Genomic DNA, 21,508 nt, shown 5'->3' with positions numbered 1-21,508 from the left:
TTTCTGAATGTTATAATCACAAATGTTATAAAGTAATTTGTAAAAAGTTATAATAATCCATGTTTATCTAACAAATGAGCTCTAAAATATATATAGTAACAACTGATAACATTTCCATAGGGGAATACAAAAATTCAGAACAGTTTAAAATAGAGCTTTTAACTATCACTTCTCAGAAACTGGCTAGTCAAGGAGCTTAAAAAAAAAATCAAGACTTAAGTTTTTATTTTTTGAAGTAGGACTTTTTAATGACATATTTATTCCATTCTGTGTTAAAACGATTGGTAGAGTAATGCAGTGATTTTTAAAAATGGAAACAACTAGCTTTTCCTAAACTAGTTTCACGAACGGATTAGAGGCTGTCAAATTGGTATCCAGTAGGGACGTACTTGCTTTTGTTTAAAGCTATTCTACTGGGGTTTATGTTCTGCAACTAGCATAGCAGTTCTAGTCAGCATTGGAATTGTTCATTCACATGATCAGGTCCACCGCAAATAAAACTTCTTTTTAAAAAAAAAGTCATGCCACAGAGAAGAACAGAAAGGGTGTGCCACAGTGGAAGGTTCAACAGATTAAGGGACCCCTGGACAAAGTGGCTTTCTTCACTTAACAGTCTTTCAAGTCTTTTTAAAAGACTCTTCCTCAAAGTCTAGAAAATAACCACTTGGTAGGAGGTACTGGATATATGTAGGGATTTATATCATTGTTGGGAATTTCATTTTCCATCCCTTTGGAAAACCTGAAGTCAGACCCTTCAGGTTCTCACACAGTTTTGCTCAGTGGAGATGTTCCTGGAGGGAGAGTTTGGAGGTTGTTTGTAGCAGGATTTGGAGCAGCAGGCACTAGTCTACGCAAAAGTCCTTATTAGGAAATTGAAAGGGCTCACTGTTCTGTCAACAGTAAGGATCAGTCCACTGAAGAGGCCGCATGTAGCCAAGGCTGGTTTTTTTTTTTTTTTCCTGTGTAAGGGAGCTCTGTTTAACCTTAAATAGTATACACAGGGTGTGGCCTGGTCTTGTCTTTCGGGCCCCACCGCATACTAGCCACCATCCGAGCTCTTCAGTCTTATCCAAACTCAAAGAAGAAAAGGAGTTCCCACCGCCATCCTCACCGTAACTCAACCAGCCTTATAAAAAACAAAAACCAGGCTGCAGTAGGCCACAACATTTTTGTGGTGCTGATAGGTACCTGAGATTCTGACTACAATCTCTGATTGATTCCTCTGAGAATTTGAAGAAGCAGTTGTCACCCCAGTCTGTTTTCTAGGAGTGATAGCCAGCCAGTGGGGGATGGCATTCTCCACAGTCTAGTCCCGGAGGCAGGTGGTATGGCCTCCCTTTACTTTGTTGCTGACATGAACTTAAAAGACCACCAGAGTTGGCCAACACAGGGAAGGCTCCCTCTGCTGGGCCCTGCTTGTAAGCACCAGCTGTGAGTGTCATTAAACTGGAAGGAAGCTGGAAACTGTAGTGGTAGCCGCTTCTCACCCCTGTAGGACCGAGGATACCCAGGCTTACAGATCTCGCTGCACTTGGGAGGGTCTCTCCACTTCCATCGCCTGGTGGCTGAGAGCCATTGAAATAGTGCTCACGTAGGGGGATAGAGTAGGGTCTGGAGCCTACATGGGAATCATAATGAGGCCATCTGAGACCAGGCCTTGCTTGGTCCAGAAAATTCAGGCTCCAGAGGGAAGGCCCTCATACAGTCATCCCCCACTACTCAGTAGAGAAGCAGTCTTCAGCAGGCCCCGATCTCCCCACTGGCATCGGAATGGGTGTGAATGCAGAGCTGGTCAGAGCCTGTGGCCCAAACAACTGGGAAGAAACACAGGAATTCTGTTGCTGATGTCTTTTGAATGTTTAGAAAGTTCAGCTACTATTTCTAGATATCAGAGTTTTTTAGGCAGACTCATTTTCTTAGCAAACTGTACTCTTTGAGGCAGCTTTGGTCTATCCAGGAAAGGCTCAAACACTCCGTTTTGCTGATGTCCCCATACGGAGGCTGAATGGTTCATCTGCAGGGGTGCAACATGGGATCTGCTTTAGTAAGCAGCACCACCAGGCATAAAAGGATGGCTAGGGCCCACCACACTTTGGGGTCTGGATCCTGCATTTACTGAAGCTGTGGAGACCCTGAGCCTACAGTTGCCATGTCCAGTCCCAGTACCTGCTTCCTGTAAACCTAGTCTACCGTTGTTGCCACTAGGATAAGATATAAAATATTTTAATGACGTGATTAAATAATAATATTAAATAATAATAAACAAATAATATTAAATATTAAATAACAATATTAAATAATAATAATTAAATAATGACATGATTAGATAAGTAAAGAATTCTATATCCGGTAGAGAACACACTTTGTTTTCTAGCACATACTGATCATTCTTAGAATTTACCTTGGTCTTGGGGCACCTGGGTGGCTATGTCGGTTAAACAGCTCCTTTTGGCTCAGGTCATGATCCCCGGGTCCCAGGATCTAGCCCTGCATCAGTGTTCCTGCTCAGCAAGGAGCCTGCTTCTCCCTCAGCCCCACTTGTGTTCTTTTGCTCTCAAATAAATAAACAAAATCTTTAAAAAAAATCTTTAAAAAAATATACGTTGTTCTAGGCCAGAAGGGGTGTCTCAGTAACTTCCAAAAATTATTATTATGCAGCCCAGTATCTGACCTTAATAAAAAACAGTTAGAAATTGGAGTGCCCGGGTGGCTTAGTAGGTTAAGCATCCGACTTTTGATTTCAGCTCAGGTTGTGATCTCAGGGTTGTAAGATCAAGCTTGTGTCAGGCGCCGTGCTCAGCAGGGAATCTGCTTGAGATTCTCTTCTCCCTCTGCCCCTTCCCCTGCTCACTCTCTCTTTCTCAAATAGATAAATCTCCTTAAGAAAAGGAATTAATACCAGCTAAAAATGACCTATATGTTTATACACTTGAAAGTATAGATCATAAGGGAAATTATAAAGTAATTAGATATGAATAAAATTGCATTTCAAAATTTGTGAGATACTTTGAGATTTATAACTTATAATTAATTTAGCAGGAAATAAACTTTGGTAAGTGCTGTGCCTAAATTGCGGCTCTATCCCCAAGCCCTCAAAAACATTTGTATATTAAAGTTGTAACTAAGTATCTCAGAACATGACCCTATTTAGACATGGAGTCTTTGTAGAGATAACTAAGTTAAAATGAGGTCATTACTGTGGGCCCTACTGTACTATTAAGGGTATCCTTATAAGATGGGGAAATTTGGACACAGTCATGGACAGAAGGAAGATGATTTGAAGACATAGGGAGAAGTTGGGCGTGTCAAGCCAAGGAGAAAGACCTCGAATAGATACTTTCCTCATGACACTCAGAAGTAACCACCCCTGTCACCTTGATCTTGGACTTCTGAGTCTCCAGAACTGTAAGAGAAAATATATTTCTGTTGGTTAAGCTACCTGATCTATGATACCTTGTTATGCCAGCCCTAGCAAACTAATACAGTAATTAATGACCCACGTTTTAATTCAGAAAGTTGGAAAAAGAACCACAAAGTAAATGAGAAGGAGACAAATACTAAAAGTAAGGCTGGAAATTTGTTAAATAGAGAGTAGTATTACCAAAACCAAAATATAGGTTCTTTTTTTTTTTTAATTTATTTATTTGACAGACAGAGATCACAAGTAGGCAGAGAGGCAGGCAGAGAGAGAGAGAGGGAAGCAGGCTCCCTGCTGAGCAGAGAGCCCGATGTGGGGCTCGATGTGGGGCTCGATCCCAGGACCCTGGGATCATGACCCGAGCCGAAGGCAGAGGCTTTAACCCACTGAGCCACCCAGGTGCCCCAAAATATAGGTTCTTTAAAAAAATTAGTATATTTAAAAATTGTTGGGTAATGGCTCATGATTATTTCAATTTCAGAAGCATTAAGTTTAAGACATATCTATTTAAAAAACTCTAAAAATAATAAAGGGGATGTCTTTAGTTTGCTGAAAGATATGTGCCAAAACCTAAAGCAAACTTCTGATGGAAAAACTTCAGATGCATGTCATTTAAGATCCGGAACAAGACAAACATGGTTAACACTGTTAGAGCATTTTGTGTTACTGGAGTTCCTGGCCAGTATGCTAGGAAAATAAATGAGTTAATAGGTTTGGAAGGGAAGAGATAAATCTGTATTTATAGATCACCTACACATAAAAATCTACAGAGGCAATAGACAAAATATATGTATTAGTAAGATAATTTAGTACTTCTCAAATAAAAGATCATTTTATAAAAATCAGAATTCCTCTAGACACAAAATAATCAACTAGAAGAGATGATGGTATAAGATACCATTTGCAAGAATAAAAACAATCAAGTAGCTAGGATTTAACCTGACCAATAACGGCCACGATTTACAAGGAGGAAAATTTAAAACTCTGTTAGAGTATATCCTAAAGACCTGAAAAACAGATACTCTGTAGTCAAACATGGTATAACGTATTTGTAAATCTGTCGGTTCTCTTTAATCTATAAATTCTATGAAATGCCAATCAAAATCCTATAGAATATTTTGAGAAAATTGACACACCGAGTAATTTGCAAGGAACTTCTCATTCTGATTATGACACTTGCTTGCATCACACTACCTCTTCTGCTGAAAACGACTAGAAAACCTTGAGTAAAATACAGATTTATCTGAAAGTGTAGAGCTATAAAATCAGTAAGGACTCTAGCTGTGAGTCAGAGACGTAGGTCTATTGAGATGTGAATCTCCAGCATTTTAGCTCCACCTTTCAATTGGAGGCAGTTGTCCAGGGGCAGAGAAGCTAAAGAAAACTTTCAGAAATCTCACAGCTCAGGGAGAACAAAAATTAGAAATTAGAGCTCAATAAAAAGGAGGGCTTTGTTAAATATTCTAGGTATTTAATTGGGGCCCCTGAAGGGTTATACCCCTTAGGTGGAAGGACAAATAAATGGAAATAGGCCAGCCCTCACAAGATGGAAACTTGGTTGTAATCAAATCAATCCCAGATTGTATTAAGGTGATCTGACCCTAGGGTAGAAATAAAACATACAGTGGCTTAAATTAAAGCTCGATAGGTTTCATAGCAACCACAGAAAACTGAAGAGAGGATTAGTGGATTGGAAACTAGGTCAGTAGAAAATATCTAGGCTGAAGTATGGAGAGAAAAAAGTGGACAGAAAATTAAAAAATAAATTAGGATTCCTATTAGACACAGTGAAAAAATTAACATGTATGTATTTATAGTTCCAGAAAGGAGATGAGAGAGAAAATGGGACAGAAACAGCATCTGAAGAAAAGAGATAATCTTTGAGAGCTTTTCAAAGCTAACTAAGAACAGAAATCCACACATAGATTCAAGAGTTCCTGTGACTCAGTGACAGGATAAATGCATTAAGACATATGATAGTAAAATTTGATATGTCCAGGCATATGATAGTAAAATTTCTGAAAACTAAAAAATAAAATAGAGGGTTTTAATAACAGCTAGAGGAAAAAGGACTTGTAACTTCCAAAAAGCAATGAGAAGACAGTTCACTTGACAAGGGAAATGATCAAGTTGAAGATAATGGAAAATTATAAAACTGCTCAAAGAAGCAAACATATCAATCTATGTTTCTATACCCAGCAAAAATATTTATTTTAAAATGAAAGCAAAACTATAAAATATAGTCAAAAGCAATTAAAGAAGGCCTAGACAAATAGAGACATTCTGTATTTGTAGGTTGGAACACTTTATACTGTTAAGATGGCAGTTCTCCCCAAATTGATGTAATCCCTTTCAAAACCCAAGCTTTGACATGGTGATTTTAAAATTTATGTAGAAATTCATGGGACCCAGAATAATTAACATGATTTTGAAAAGGGACATAGTGGGAGAACTCACACTTGCTGATTTTAGAATTCATTACAAAGCACTAGTAATCAAGGCTGTGTGGTCCTGGCTTAAGGATCACATATCAGTGGAATATAATTCAAAGTCCAGAAAAAACCCCACATGTCTGTGGTCAGTTGACCTTTTCTTTTCTTTCCTTTCCCTTCGTTTCCTTTCCTTTCCTTTCCTTTTCTTTCTTTTTAAGATTTTATTTATTTGAGTGAGAGAGAGAGCAAGAATGGGCCAGGTGTGGGGGAAGGGCAGGGACAGAGGTGGAGGGACAAGCAGACTCCCTGCTGAGAGTGGAGCCTGATATGGGGCTTGATCCTAAACCCTGAGGTTATGACCTGAGCCAAAGTCAGTTGCCTAACCAACTGAGCCACCCAGGTGCCCCAACTTGTTTCTTTTTTTTTTTTTCTTTTTTTTTTTTGAACTTTTATTTATTAAGTAATCTGTACCCCCAAAGTGGGGCTCAAATTCATGACCCCAAGATCACGAGTTGTGTGCTCCACCAACTGAGCCAGGCAGGTGTCCCTGGTCAGTTAATTTTTGATAAGGGTGCCAAGAATTTTCAAGGGATTAAAAAAATAGTCTTTTCAACAAATGGTGCAGGAGCAGCTAGATACCACATGCAGAAGAATGAAGTTGGACCCTACCTTACGCCGTGTATAAAAGTAACTCAAAACAGACAAGAGAGCTAAAGAGCTAAGAGCTAAAACTTAGCTAAGAGCTAAAACTGTGGAACTCTTAGAGGAAACATAGATATAAATTTTTGTGACCTTGGGTTGGGCAATGGTTTCTTAAGTATACACCAAAACCAAAGAAAAAAACAAATTAGATTTCATCAAAATTAAAAACTTTTGTGCTTCTAAAAACACTATTGGGAAAGTGAAAAGATGGGAGAAAATATTTTCAAATTAAATATCTGAAAATGGTCTAATATCCAGGAACCTATAAAGAACATTTACAACACACCAGTAAAAATGCAAATAACATAACTAAAAAATTGACAAATAATTTTAATATACGTATCTTCAGCGAGATACATGAATGAACAGTAAACACATGGAAAGATGTCCAACATCGTTAGTCATTTGGGAAACACAATTTAGAGCCACTGGGATATCACTTATCCAGCAAGATGGCTGTAATTAAAAGACGGCAAGCTTTGGTGAGGATATGGAAGGACTGGAACGCTTTCTTGTACCTTGCTGGCGGGAATGTGAAGTGTGCAGCTGCTTTAGAAAACATACAGTCCAGGGTACCTGGGTGGCTCAGTCGGTTAAGTGTCTGCCGTCGGCTCAGGTCGTCGTCCTGGGGTCTTGGGGTTGAGTCCCGCATTGGGCTTCCTGCTCAGTCGGGGAGCCTGCTTCTCCCTCTCCTCCCTGCTTGTGCTTTCTGTCACTATCTCTGTCTCTCTCGAACAAATAAATAAAAAATTCTTAAGAAAAATTTCAGTCCAGCAATCCAATTTTCAATCCAGCAATCCTATTCCTAGATTTATACCCAAGAGAAAGGAAAACAAAGCATACACACAAAACCTGTATGTGAATATGCATAGGAACCTTTGTCATAAGAGCCAAAAATAAAATAAAATAAAATAAAAATGGGAACAGTCCACGTGTTTGTAAACTGAAGACTGTGAACACAGGTGGTCTATCCATCCACTGGTATCTTGTTCAGCCACAAGGAAGGAGATACTTGTATCTGCTGTGGTGTGGGTGAACCCTGAAATCATGCTAAGTAAAATTAAACAGACATAAACAGCCACTTATTATCTGTTCTATTTATATGAAATATCCAGAATAGGCAAATCCATAGAGACTGAAAGTAGATTAGTGGTTTTCAGGGGCTGATGGGAAGGGGGCGTGGGGCATGCTTGCTTCTGGGTATGGGGTGTTTTGTGGGGAGTGATGAAAATAGTCTGTCATTAGACAGTGATGATTATACAACCTTGTGGATATACTGAAAACCAGTGAATTGTACGCTTTAAAAGCGTGAATTTTATAGTATATGAATTATGTCTTAATTTTTTTTAAGTGAGGACAAAATAAAGAACCTTTAGGCAAAGAGAAAACTGAGAAAATCTGTCATCAGTAGACTTACACTAAGGGAAATACTGGCGGAAGGAGAATGATCCTTGATAAAGCACGGGGATGTAGGAAGGGACAGAGAGCTTCACAAAGGGTAAATGTGGCTTTTGATGACGGCATAAAATAGTCATAGTACTCCACGTATGTACATTTAGGTTACATGACCACAATGGCACAGTGAGTAGGAGGTGGGGAAGTGGATTAAATGTATTCTAAGATCTAATGATTGTCTAGGAGGTAGTAAGAATACTAATTTTATACTGTAAATTGTAATCTTTAGGATAGCCAGTGAAAGGAAAATACTAGCATGTATAATGGGTTATAGAGATGGAAAATAAATGATGGGAAATACAGCGGATAGTGAGAAGATAGGTTAAATCAAAATTTTAGTATACCCAAAAGTTTAAGCAGGACAGAGCCCAATTTTTAAATTTTATTATATCCCACCCATCATAGCTTAGTATGGCCTAATTAATTGCTTTTATGGATACAGAGCAACAATGGACAGAAGTAAAAGGGTACACATGGGAGCCTCATAGTAGGAGATTTTAGCACACTGATTAATATCTCATACAAGTAGACAACAGTAAGGAAAAAAGATGTGAACAGCTACAAACTCAGTTGATGTAGAACACTATACTCAACAACCGATGAACCGTCCTTTATGTCCAGTACATGTGGCACATTTAGCATTTACCAGTGCATAGAAGCACAATTAATTTTCTTGTATAAGGACCTTATATTCTGTGACCATTATAAATCTGCTTATTAGGTTTGGCTTCCTGTTCTGTTTTTCACCTTTTATGCTGCCTAGTCTTTATTTCCCATCCCTTCCTGCTCTCCAGTCACCAAAGTGCAAGATCGGTCTCCAGAGTCCAGGGTGAAAGCCGGCCGGGCTTGCTTGTCCTCTAGGATTCTTATATGCGCTTAGTTTTGAGACTGTGCCAGTTTCCTTCATCCCATCTCTGAAATGTGTTTAAAAGGTTGTTCTCATAGTTTCTCACATTTATGTTGCTTAGGAAGCTTATTCGACATACGTAATCTTCCATACCACCAGAAATAGACTCAAAGTATGTGTATCCAGGTAGCTGTACTGGTTTCCAGCGTACGGGCCTCCCCACTGATTACTAGTGGACAAGTGTCTTAATCCACCTTCGTTCATCATTTGGACAGAAGTGGAGGGGAATTACTCCTCTGTGCTTTTCAGTACTTACCTCTTGACTCCAAGAGAGATGGTAGAGCCTTTTTACTTTTGGGGTAGAGTATTTCCATTTCCATTTACTCCTAACTTCTGAGCCCTAGGGGACTCAAGAGCAGAGTGAATTTGTCCACACTCTCAGCTCTTTTGATGCAGTTCCTCCAGATACTTTGAAATGACTGCTGCATTATATCTAAGGCCAATATTAATGGGTACGTGTTTTCAAAGAAAGCAGAGGTCCTCCCTGATGAACAAAATGTATTTCCTTATCACCTATTGCTTCTTTAAAATCATTCCAGGGGCTCCTGGGTGGCTCAGTCGGTTAAGCATCTGACTCTTGATTTTGGCTCAGGTCATGATCTCAGGGTCATGAGATCGAGCTGGGCATTGGGGTCCATGCTGAGTGTGAGATTCTCCCTCTCCCTCTGCCCCTTCTCTTCCGAGTAAGTAAGTAAATGAATAAATAAAATCTTAAATCATTCCGTATATAGAAGTCAGTGAAATAATTGATGGCAGAATGCAATCTATAAGGAAACTGAATGGGAGAATGAAATCAGTCAGTGGAATGTGTTTATAAAAATGGGAATAAAGGGGCGCCTGGGTGGCTCAGTGGGTTAAAGCCTCTGCCTTCGGCTCGGGTCGTGATCTCAGGGTCCTGGGATCAAGCCCCACGTCAGGCTCTCTGCTCAGCAGGGAGCCTGCTTCCCTCTCTCTGCCTGCCTCTCTGCCTACTTATGATCTGTCTGTCAAATAAATAAATCTTTAAAAAAATGAGAATAAAGATGTAAGATACTTCTATCTTTCTGATGGGAAAGGGGAGAACCCCTGTACAACTGCTTCCTAACATATACACTTCTAACTTCTCAGTTGCTTATTTCTGTGCTTAATGTTTGTCTTCTCCAGTGGGCTGCAAGTGAAGGCAGGGATTGAATTTCTTTATTCATTATACTAAGTACTTAGCACAATGCTTTTAAACATAATAATTTTCCCTATTAGATTAAAAGCAGAAAAAATGAGGCTCTTTTTTCCTTTCATGCTTCTCTGTTGTGACTAATGAAAGTAATACTTTCTAATCATGTACTGTAATCCAAATATGTTCCATGCCTTTGGTTAGAGTCACTGTCTAATTAGCAAGAGGAAAAATGGTACATGACCTTGAGATCTACTTCTAACATTTTCGGACTTTTCTTTCTAATGTTATTTCTATTCATGGATAGTAAAATTGGAATAGTTTTGTCAACACTAATATCTAACTGGCTTTTTTTACCAAATAGTTTTAAGTCTTCTCCCCATGTGTTGAAATATTTCTTGGCAAACCTGGTTTCTCATGGCTCCATAGAAGTCCATAATGTGACTGTTCTGTAATTGACTCAACGGTAACGTTAAGCTAGAATGTGTGCTTTGTGAATATAAGGATATTCATTTCTCTGCAGTACTGAGGCACCTACTACAGGGTCTAGGACATGCTAGGCATTCAATACGTATTTGTAAAATGAATGAATGAATATTTAGGTGGTTATATTTTTTCTGTATTATAAAGGATACTCTTCATAGTGTGTCTGCACATGATGCTTTCAGTGCATTTCAAATAATTTTTTAAAAAAGATTTTATTTATTTGTTTGACAGAGATCACAAGTAGGCAGAGAGGCAGACAGAGAGGAAGGGAAGCAGGCTCCCTGCTGAGTAGAGAGCCTGATGTGGGGCTCGATCCCAGGACCCTGGGATCATGACCTGAGCCAAAGGCAGAGATTTTAACCCACTGAGCCACCCAGGTGCCGTGCCCCTCAAATGATTTTAATAAATAATTTGTTGCAGAATTAGAAGAGGATCTTGCTGGTTGTAAGGGTATGGGCAAAGATATAGGATTTCAGAGTAGTTTTCTTTTCTCTATGAAATAATGTTATCTGTGGCTATTTTTTAATACTTTGATTTTATAAGTTTTCTATAATTATATTCTATTAGAATCAAAAGAGGTTTTCAAAAAATTTTAATTGAAGTGAATTTCCTTCAATTCAGGGAGCAGTTAGGGATCTTATGAGTGGAATATAGAGTTTCTGGTGGTGGTGGTTGGAAGATCACTGGAATGTGAGTAATGGGCCATGCAATTCTAAGGAACGTTATTCTGTAGGAATGGGAGAAGACCAGAGGGCTGTAGGTAGAGGCATGAGAGTTGGAACAATCAGGAGAGTAGTACCAGTGATAGTGTTGGGGAAGGAGTGGAGAGAGAAGAGACCAGAGGCATGGAGAGCCTGGATTTCTCTCTCCATCCCCACATCTAATTCACCACCAACTTTCATATCCCAAGTATTTCTTGAATTTTTTTGAATTTCTTCCTCTCTTCCCCAGTTGGGTCATTGGTGTCTTTAATCTCAGCTTCTCGTTTCTTTCCATCCTTGAACCCACTCTGCATAGAGCTGCTAAAGCGATCTAAGTAAAGCCAGCTCTGAGGAATGGCTTCCTATTATTCATGGTTTAAGTTTCTAGTGATGAACACATCATGCCAAGCTCTTCCTTATTGGGATACTTCAGCCGCATTTCCTTCTATTCCCTGCTAGGGGAGAAATCTTTCCTTGTCCCTAAACATCCCCACCCCTCTCCCCCACACAGGTATTTCTGGCTTCTGCTTCTTGCTCATCTGTATCCCCTTCCCAGAATCTCCTCCTCCAGTTAAACCCCCCAGGACCTCCTTCTCTGGGGTGCATTGTGTAAGACCTCAGGTGTCAGTCACCTCTTCCAAAACACTTTAACAGATATATTCACATAGTACCTCCCTCCCCCACTCTCACCTTTTGGGTCAGGAATCTGTCTTCTGTGCTTTTAAAAGGATCTTATTTTTACCTCTTCCAGGTTGTCCTGTAATTCTTCAGGTATGTTTCCCACATTAGAGTGTGAGATTTTTGAGGGCAAGAGCTCTTTTATTTTTGTATTCTCAGCAGTTAGCATAATGTCTGGCATATTATCAGGTGGTCAAAAAGGTTTTTGGTATCATTTTCTAGTTGAAATAACGAGGGGTTGAACCAGGCTGGTGGTAGGTGGGAGGGACAGATTGGAAAGAAGTCACTTGGTTGTCAGAGATGAGTTATGGGTGGAGCTCATGGACGATTGAGGTTTGCAGCTTAGTACATGAGTTTGCTATATAGATAGGTTTTGACTTGCTGAATTTGAAATATTTGCTGAACATTTAGAGATGAATAGTAGGCAGTTAGAAATAAGGATTATTTCTTATCGATTATCGATATTAGGAGATCAGGATTTAGGAGTCATGAGCATATAGACTCATGAGCTGGGCACTTGGGATAAATACACAAGTCAGGAAGGGGGAGGGCATCTAAAAAGCCAGAGTAGGGGTCGTTGGGGAACAGTTATCAAGTCAAAGAAAAGTAGGAGAGTATACTGATTGTCAGCAGTGTTCGGTGATGAAGAAGGTTTGAAGCAGATGAGAAATGAGAACGAGAGATTTTATTTGGAAATTAAGTCATTATGGATCTTTGAGAGAATAATTTTGGTCGAGTGGAGCGAAATAGAAATTGATGGAAGTAAGTGATTGGAAGAGGCTGGGAAGCAAATAAATGATGAGCAAGTGGGAAAAGCAAGCGCATACTCCTCTTTAAAAATGTGCTTCATGGAGAAATGATGCATTATGGAAAAGGGATGTAGTATCAGCTCCTTGAGGGGAGGGTAGTAGTTGGTCAGTTTTTTTGTTTAATTTTTTGGCTTTTGGGTGGGAGGAGGTCTTGGAAAAGTTTACCAGTTGTTATTCAGGAAGCAGAAGAAAGGGGTGCTTCAAGTCTAGAAAGAAATCTTTAATGGAAAAAGGGTAAGAAGGAAGGAGAGGGTCTGGGATCAAGATCTCAGGTGGTATCATTAGCCTTGAGAGTCGTGGGGACATTTCTTCCTTGGGTTAAAAATGAAAAGAAGTAAGGATACGTAGAAATACAGAGACATTTAAAGATGGTATGAGGGAATGCGAAGGATCTACTTTCTAGGAAGTAGGTCCCCAGGTCTTTAATTGTGGGGTGACGAGTAGATAGGACAGGTGGCACAGGCCATTTTAGAAGATTGGAAAGGGACAGAGAATTAGTGGTGGGACTGAAGGTAGATTTTAGGGCTCAGTGGAGGTTGAGCTATGGAAGGAAATAAAGCAATAATAAAAACATTTAAATAATTTTTTTCCATAAAAAAGACTGGAAGAAAGGACAGGGCACTAGAGTATTATTGATACTTATACAGTGGGTTAAGTGAGGCCCATAGCCAAGTCCAGGGATGTTTGCCCTATAGGTCTGCTGCTTGGGTGGGTTGAAGGGCTGGGGCGTATGCGGGACACGTGGCAGTGTGGCCGTGGGGACCGGGAGCAAGTCCCGCCTGGCTTGGGCTGCTGCCGTTAGACCTCCAGAGTCAAGTCAGAGTCCTGAGCTCACGACTGAGGGTATTTGAGATTTTGTGTGAGACGGTTCCTTCCCCCCGCATCTTTCTTTCCTTTCTTTTTTTATTCTTGCAGTATATGAGTATCCGTAAAATGTGTAAATAAAAGCAACAGATTGCATGTAATTTATTTTAAGACTGAATTTTGAATAGAAAAGTAGTATTGCTGGATTCTGAGCTCTTACCGCATAGTTATTCATTCCTGATAAAAGTGCTCTGGCGGCCTTTCCCACCCTGTATTTCTCAACTGATAGATTCTAAAATGCAGAGACAACCCTTAAGAGGTAGCTATTTCCTCCAAGGTATTTTGTCTTCTCTCAGGAATTTATAAGTAGGTTTATAGATGCCTCTGGCTCACCTCTGGCCTGGATATCTGATAGGAGTGGCATTTCTATCAAATATGCTTTTTCTTAAAAGAAAAAAAAACTATGAAAATAAAAGCATAAGTTACGGAACTCCTTCAAGAAATGCATACATCAAGGAAACAATAAATGAGCCCAGACCTAATAAAAAATCAGGAGCCCTACCAGTTAAGAGCCTTCTCTCTACGACTCACTTGTCAGTTACTGCTTAACTTAACGCTGGGTTTTCCTTTTTGCTTTCAGGAAAACCTTTAACTTACGCCCTGGGTGTTGCGTGTCCACAGCTTCCTGGTGGCTCACCGCTTCCGCCTGCTCCAGCCTTGCTCCGGCAGCTTCAAGGCTTCTGGGCTTCAGAGCTTGGTGGGAGAGCTTGCTGCTTTGGCCTGCTACCCCTGCTTCAGGTGTCAAAAAGCTTTTAATTAGCCTGCTTCCTCTACTTACTACAACGAGGCCCTTCGGTGTCTGCATAGCCTAGTCCTAGGGTCTGAGGGAGAATTATTTTGAGCTGTTCATTCTTCTGTAAACATTCTTGTACCCTGGTTCTCTGGGGATTCGAGGGAGAGTAAAGGCGGCATGAGGTTCTCCTGCATGATTGACCTTTGACTGCCCCACGCACACAGGGCTGGTCCTCAGTCCACCGGGGCATGCCGTGCGGGGCACGCCATGTTCGTGCAGCCCGTGTCTGTTCTGAGGGGTCGATGCCCGTCCTGGCCCAGTTTTTAAATGTTCTGATGGTTGCTACTGTATGTGTAAATTGTGTCTCCAAGGAAAGGATACCTCCAGCTGTTCAGTGAAATCTTTGTAGTGTTTTTAGTTTGCTTGTTAAAGAGATTATTTTTCCCCCAGTAAATATTTGAACACAAACTGATCACTGACAGAGCATTATAAAAAACAAACACACCGATTTCCATGCATATTAACAGGGATGACCGTTAACATGTCAAAAGGTGTCAAGATGATGGGGTGATGAATGGGAGATCTCTTGAGGGCCTGTAGAAGGGTTTAGTACTTCCAGTAGTAAAGGGCACTAGCTCTCTCACTGGGGAGTGAGTGATGTGGGACTGCCTGGAGGGTGGTGTGGGAGCTCAGCCCAGTGCCAGGCACAGAGTATGTGTTCTGTACATGAGGCTTGTTCTTGTGATTTTATCATTAGTAGTAATAATAAATGATGATAGACATTATACATTGGAGATTCTAAAAAAAAGGAGATAAAGACGAAGTTGTGAAGTGAGACTTTAAAAGCACACATGTCATTAAGAGAGCAGCATGGGATAGAATAATCCCAGACACACTTAATCTTAAAACACACAATTGTTGGGGCACCTGGGTAGCTTAGTTGTTGGGCGGCTGCCTTTGACTCAGGTCCTGATTCCAGAGTCCTGGGATCGAGCCCCGCATTGGGCTCTCTGCTTATCTGGAAGCCTGCTTCTTCCTCTCCCACTCCCCCTGCTTGTGTTCCCTCTCTAACTCTCTCTCTCTCTCTCTGTGTCAAATAAATAAAATCTTAAAAAAAAAAAACCACAGATCTGTGTCTTAACCATAATGGCTTGTGTTTTTAAAAAATATTTATTTATTTATTTTAGAGAGCCAGAGCATGAACCTGGGGAGGGGCAGCAGGAGAGAGAGTCTCAAGCAGACTCCCCGCCGAACGTGGAGCCTGACTTGGGGCTCAGTCCCACAACCCTGGGATCATGACTTGAGCTGAAACCAAGAGTTGGACGCTTAACCGACTGAGCCAACCAGGTGCCCCATAATACCTTGTTTAACTCGAGTTTCAGTATCAGTTTAGTAGTGTACTCGAAGCTGATAATATTGATGCCTTAATTGTTTGTTAAATAATAAGAGCAAAGGGGAAAAGGAAGCGGGAGATGGTACAGAACGTGTGACAGAGCAGTGACTGTTCAGGAAGGAACACTTCTCAGTTCAGTTTGAGAGAGCAGATCATGTGATTTTACTGGGGGAGACTACTTGAGACCTGGGAATAAGTACAAAGGCCCTGGGTTGGGATTGAAGCAGATGAGCAGTGTGTCTGGAGCAGAGTGAGCTAGGAGGAGAGAGCATACGAAATCTGGAAGGTCAGAAGACCAGAATATGTTGGCCTTGTAAGCTGTAGCAGGTTGACTTTTACTTGGAGAGGGTGGGAGGTTTGGAGCAGAGGAGCGTCACCAACTGAGATATGTCGAAACAGGATTGCTAGGACTGCCAAGGTTGAGAATAGATCGTGGGGGTTGAGAATAGATCGTGGGGGTTAAGGGCAGAAGTGGAGGGGCCGGTAGGGCCGTCCAGGCTGGATGCAAAGGCAGGTTTGTTGGAATGGGCCAGAGAAGGTACGGTGAATTCTGGATGTGCTGAGTGTAGACTAGATTTGAGAACTGCATGTGGAAACTGTTATTGGAGATTGAAATTCTATTTAATACAGTGGGATAAATCCTCCGTTATGTGTTGTAGCTGTAAGTGCAGACACTTAAACTGTGTGTAAGAACTCATTTGTTGATGTGTGTTACTTACTGACTTCTTCCTGTCATGTTGGCAGTTTTTCCAACATTATAGTGCTTTCAGTATGAAGCCTTTAAACAGACATGTCTATGTTTGGCATTTTTAAAAACTACATCTCTATTTTGTGTTAAATTTGTGGTCTTCCAGTCCATACCAAGAGTACTATTTCTTTTGATCAAATTAAGTAAGGGCATTTTAACATACATGCCCTCTTGTATATCAGTTAATGTGGTTCTTGAGAATCTAGAACCTGAAGTTACAGTCCTGGGAAGGAGCCTCTTTTTCTGAGTTTTTCCTTCTACTGCCACAAACATGAAAATGATCTGTAGTGTTAGAGGAGAAAAGCAAGATGAGTTTTATTTTACTTTAGCATTTCATCAGCTTCATGGTCTTGTCTTACTATGTCATCATCTTAGGCATTCAAGAATATTTCCTGAACTGACATTTTAAAATTTCATTACATCCCACCACATTCCAGAGAAGGTTGAAGGCAGCTCATGAACCTGTCATAGGTAGTGTGGAGAATGGTTTTCACGGTGCAACATTGTGAAACTCTGATGACCACATGTGTGCAGCATGGCCCCCACCAGCCACACTAAGCACCCGAGTAATTAGTGGTCACTTCCTGACCATGGTGAGGAGTGGTATGTCACATGATCCCATTCTATGTTTCAAATTGTGCCTGGTCCACACAGAAAATGCAGGAAGGGGACTAGAAATCATATCACCGAGGAAGTCCTGATCTTTCAACATTTTGGTGCCTACTTTTCTCTATATTCATCTGGCATATGTATGTATTTTGTGTATATACAGAAAAAAATAATCAGTATGCAAACTTTAATAAACTTCTTACCAGTGATACATTCTGCATTTTTGCTTATTAAATAGTGTTCTTTAACAATATTTTAAAAAATATGATTAATTTTCTGTTTTGTGACGTATTTACTAAATCTCATCTTTCAGAATATTTAAGTTATTCCCAATACGTTCCTGTTGGAAACCACCACTCTTGAATAAATGTTGTGGCTTCATTTTTATTTGTATATATTTTCAGTTGAGGATATTCCTAACTATATTTCTATGTATCAGGGGTACCAAGTTATTAGAAGTTGAAGAGGTCGGAGTTTCCCATTTCACAGTTAAAGGAATTGAATAAATTGGAATATGTAATGTTTGCTGTGTGCTGGGGGGTAGGGCAAATGGAAGGTTAAGAGATTGGGCTACAATGTGCTTATTTCCTAGCGTGATGCCTGCCACATTATAGTAACTGGGGTTATTGGACACTGCTAAGTGGTAAGCACTTTCTACTTGCATGAATCATTTTCATCTTTGGAATAGTTATATAAGATGATTACTATTAGTAACACTGTTACATTGATGAGAAAACTGAAATTTTGAAAGGTTGCATTATTTGCCCAGAGCTACACTGCTAATGGCAGAGCCAGGATTAAAACCTGGGTGGTCTGGCTGCAGAGAGCATGCTGTTTCTGCTATCCTGAAAAGCGGCGGTACGTGCTAGCTCAGCGTCTGAGTGTTTAGGACATGCTCATTCCCTGCACCGTGCTATAGACCAGAGGTGGTTTTGGTTCCAGTATTGTTTAGATTTTAGAAAGGTGATTTAGTGCACATGCTGTTTTATGAAGGACTCCCGTTGGGGTTTGGAGCAGCACCTATAAAGCAGACGCATTGGTGCTTCTACAATGAGGCATGCTTGTCTTTACACTAAATGAGATTTAAAAACCAAACTCCCCAAAACTATAATTAGCCCTATGTCAGTACCTGCCGCCAAATAAACTGTGAAAACCTTCTGGCTTTAGCCTTGCAGGTAAGGGATTGTGGACCTGCATAGAAGTCTCAGAAGAGTGTCCGGCATAGGGAGCACACTCAGTGTGTGCTGCTGGGTACTACTATTATTACTCCCACCAGGTATCATCAGATCCTTAATCCTCAAGCGCAGAGAGCTGGCGAGACTCACAGCGAGGAGTAGTCCTCTCACAAGGACCCGAGGAGGGGAAATCTTCAGTCTTAAGAGTCTTTCAGCCATTCTTCCCTAAATCAGAATAAGGACAGCTTAAGTGATAGATAGATAGATAGATAGATAGATAGATGTCCTGAATATAAGTGTGTTAAGCTCAGAGCTCCTGTTGTCTGTCTGTACTCTCAACGTACAGTGTGAGTCTACAGAGAAGCTAAACTTGTGTTTCTAGCCTTTCAGAGATTTGGCTCTTGATGACAGCCCCATATTCTTCCCCCATCTTTTTGGGGATATAATTGACATATAACATTGTGGAGGTTTAAGGTGTACAAAGTGATGATTTCATACATGTGTATATTGTAAGATGATTACCATAGTAAGTTACTATCACCTCACTTGGGTGTTTTTGTTTTTTTTTTTTTTTTTAATTTGTGAGAACATATAAGATCTTTTCTTTAAGCAGCTTTCAAGTATACAGTACAAGATTGCTAACTATAGTCACCGTGCTGTATATCACACCACCAGAACATATTCATCTTACAATTGGAACTTTGTACACTTTGACCAGCATCTCCCCATCTCCTCTATCCCCTGGCAACCCTCATTCTATTCTCTGATTTTATGACTTGGACTCTTTTAGATTCCACATGTAAATGAAATCATACAGTAGTAGTTTTTCTATGTCTGGCTTATTTCACTTAGCATATTCTAGTTTATATAGTATTACACAGTGATCTTAATACCTTTATTGCAATCTGATCCAAATATAAACTTACTAAATGTACATTTGCTGTTAAGATTTTTAAATTTTCCAGATTCATCCATGTTGTCATAAAAGTAGGATTCCCTTCTTTTTTTATGGCTGAATAACATCCCATTGTATATGTGTGCACATTTTATTTGTTCATCTGTTGATGGAATTCAGGTTGTTTCTGTGTCATAGACAGCCCCCTTTCTTTAACCCATGAACCCACTGGGAGAAGAGTTTAACCAATCCATCATTTCTGCAGATAGGACCAGAAATGAGTGAAGACTAAAGTGATTGCACTTGAAATCGAGCTATTCCTCTTTCCCACCATTTTAACTGATAAAAAATTTTAATCACATGTCATTATAACCATTTATGAGGATTATCAAGAAATATTCTATTTTATATAGTATTATACAGTGATTTTAATTATATGATCATATTACTTTTATTGCAGTCTAACCCAAATATAAATTCATTAAATGTTCCTAATATGTACATCTGCCATTAAGATTTTAAAATTTTTGATACTTGAGTTAAACCTATTCTCTGTCCTTGGTAATAGCCCTTTGAACTATTTGAAGACATGCTGTGTATAGTTTGTCCTCTCCTTCTTCATGTTACGGTAGTACTTGTCTTCCTCTTCCCAGCCCCCAGGAACTGGAAACAAGCTTAATCTCCTGCTCTGCTGTGCCTTCGCAGCCCTGCAGCGTCCGCTGTGAGCTGGAAGGTTCCTCTGAGATTAGCTAGTCACACTGAAGCAAAGTGGTAGAAACAGCAATGGAATCAGTTTGTTGAGGATTATTTATTTATATTTGTCAGTTTTTTGATCCCTAACTAAAATTCAAAATACAAAAAATATTTGTTCTTTTAATGTTGGAAAGGAATGTGTGAAGTCTACAATTTGTTGAGCTGTTAGCCTTACCTGATCTTCAGGAGTGGTTTGTGTGTGTGGGTGAGTGTGTGTGTGAGAGAGAGAGGGAGAAAGACAGAGAGATGGGGGTTGTCGTACAGTGGGTAAGAATATGTGGTATGAAAAATAATACCATTTTCAGTTTATTTTATATTATTTGATTCCCATGAAACTTATTTGTTTTGGCAGCTGCCTTCCCTTATAGTATTGTGTTGGAATTTGGCACGTGGTATTCACTAAGCTCTAGTTTATTTCAGTGTTGTACATTTTAGTCAATTTCCTAGTGATAGTAGATGTTGAGTTTGAATTCCAGAGCAGAGAACTTGAAAAGGAATGTATAATATACAATTACTTGATACAGGGTTAAAAAATACATGTATTTATTTGGCACATATTTACTAATGTAACTTTTTAAACTGACAATAGTATTTGATTTCGGATCTTAGAGTATGAACTGCATGGAAATCATTGATAATGTTGGTATTTATTTTCTTACAGAGAGGAAAAAGAAAAATGGATGACTGAAAAAAGTTTTATTTGTTACATTGTCATATATTAAAAGTTGTATTTCTTTTTCTAGGTTGCTGTAGTGAAACTAAAAAATGCAGATAAGGTATTTGCCATGAAAATATTGAACAAATGGGAAATGCTGAAAAGAGCTGAGGTAAGATTCTAATTATTGGAATATTTAAATAATGTTTCAGAAGTAATTTTAGAGACCTATAAAATTATAAAGCCAATAGATACTTAAATATCATTTAGTAACATTGTACCTTTGGTGGCATTATTTTTAAGACATAAGACAAGTTCCACAATTTACAATTGTGATATAGTGATGATAAAAGTTATAATTCATAAAAAAAAATAAAAGTTATATACTTCCTGATGTTTAGCTCATATTGCCTGAACACTGGATATGGGGCTTGTATGTTTATGTGAAAAGGAGGTGTGGAAGCCAGTTTATTTTATAGGAAGAAATTTTGCAATAATGGATTTCCAACTTGATGTAACTCGTTTATATTATTCCATATTTATCTATGTTCTGCTCAAAGTGGAAGTCAGCAGGAGTTTTGAATGTGCCCTTTAAGAAGTCTCTCTCTCTCTCTCTCTCTCTTTTAAAGATTTATTTATTTATTTGACAGACAGAGATCACAAGTAGGCAGAGAGGCAGGCAGAGAGAGAGGGGGAAGCAGCCTCCCCGCCAAGCAGAGAGCCCGATTCAGGGCTCGATACCAGGACCCTGGGATCATGACCCGAGCCGAAGGCAGAGGTTTTAATCCACTGAGCCACCCAGGCTCCCCAAGAAGTCTCTTGATTGCTAATTACACAGTTAAATTTGTGTTTTTTATATTATTGAAGGATGGTAGTAAAATCTGCTCTTGAAAGAATTGCCAGTGTTTTTATGTTGATGCTGGATAGCTGGTATGGTCTGGTTGG

At 39.7% G+C, this 21,508-nt stretch overlaps 1 protein-coding gene across 21 annotated transcripts in view; it reads left to right on the top strand.

Annotated features, from left to right (window-relative positions):
- Positions 1-21,508, top strand: part of CDC42BPA (CDC42 binding protein kinase alpha) — a 324,447-nt gene that overhangs the window by 81,890 nt on the left and 221,049 nt on the right. For all 21 annotated transcript variants that reach the window (XM_032862852.1, XM_032862845.1, XM_032862842.1 and 18 more), the window contains exon 3: positions 20,652-20,735. In XM_032862852.1, coding sequence (XP_032718743.1) covers positions 20,652-20,735 — 84 coding nt within the window. The remainder of the gene's footprint in view (positions 1-20,651; positions 20,736-21,508) is intronic.

Source organism: Lontra canadensis, unplaced genomic scaffold, assembly GCF_010015895.1.
Source record: "Lontra canadensis isolate GAN:19392208 unplaced genomic scaffold, GSC_riverotter_1.0 scaffold24, whole genome shotgun sequence".
Taxonomy (NCBI): domain Eukaryota; kingdom Metazoa; phylum Chordata; class Mammalia; order Carnivora; family Mustelidae; genus Lontra; species Lontra canadensis.
This window is presented reverse-complemented; position numbering and strand designations above follow the sequence as displayed.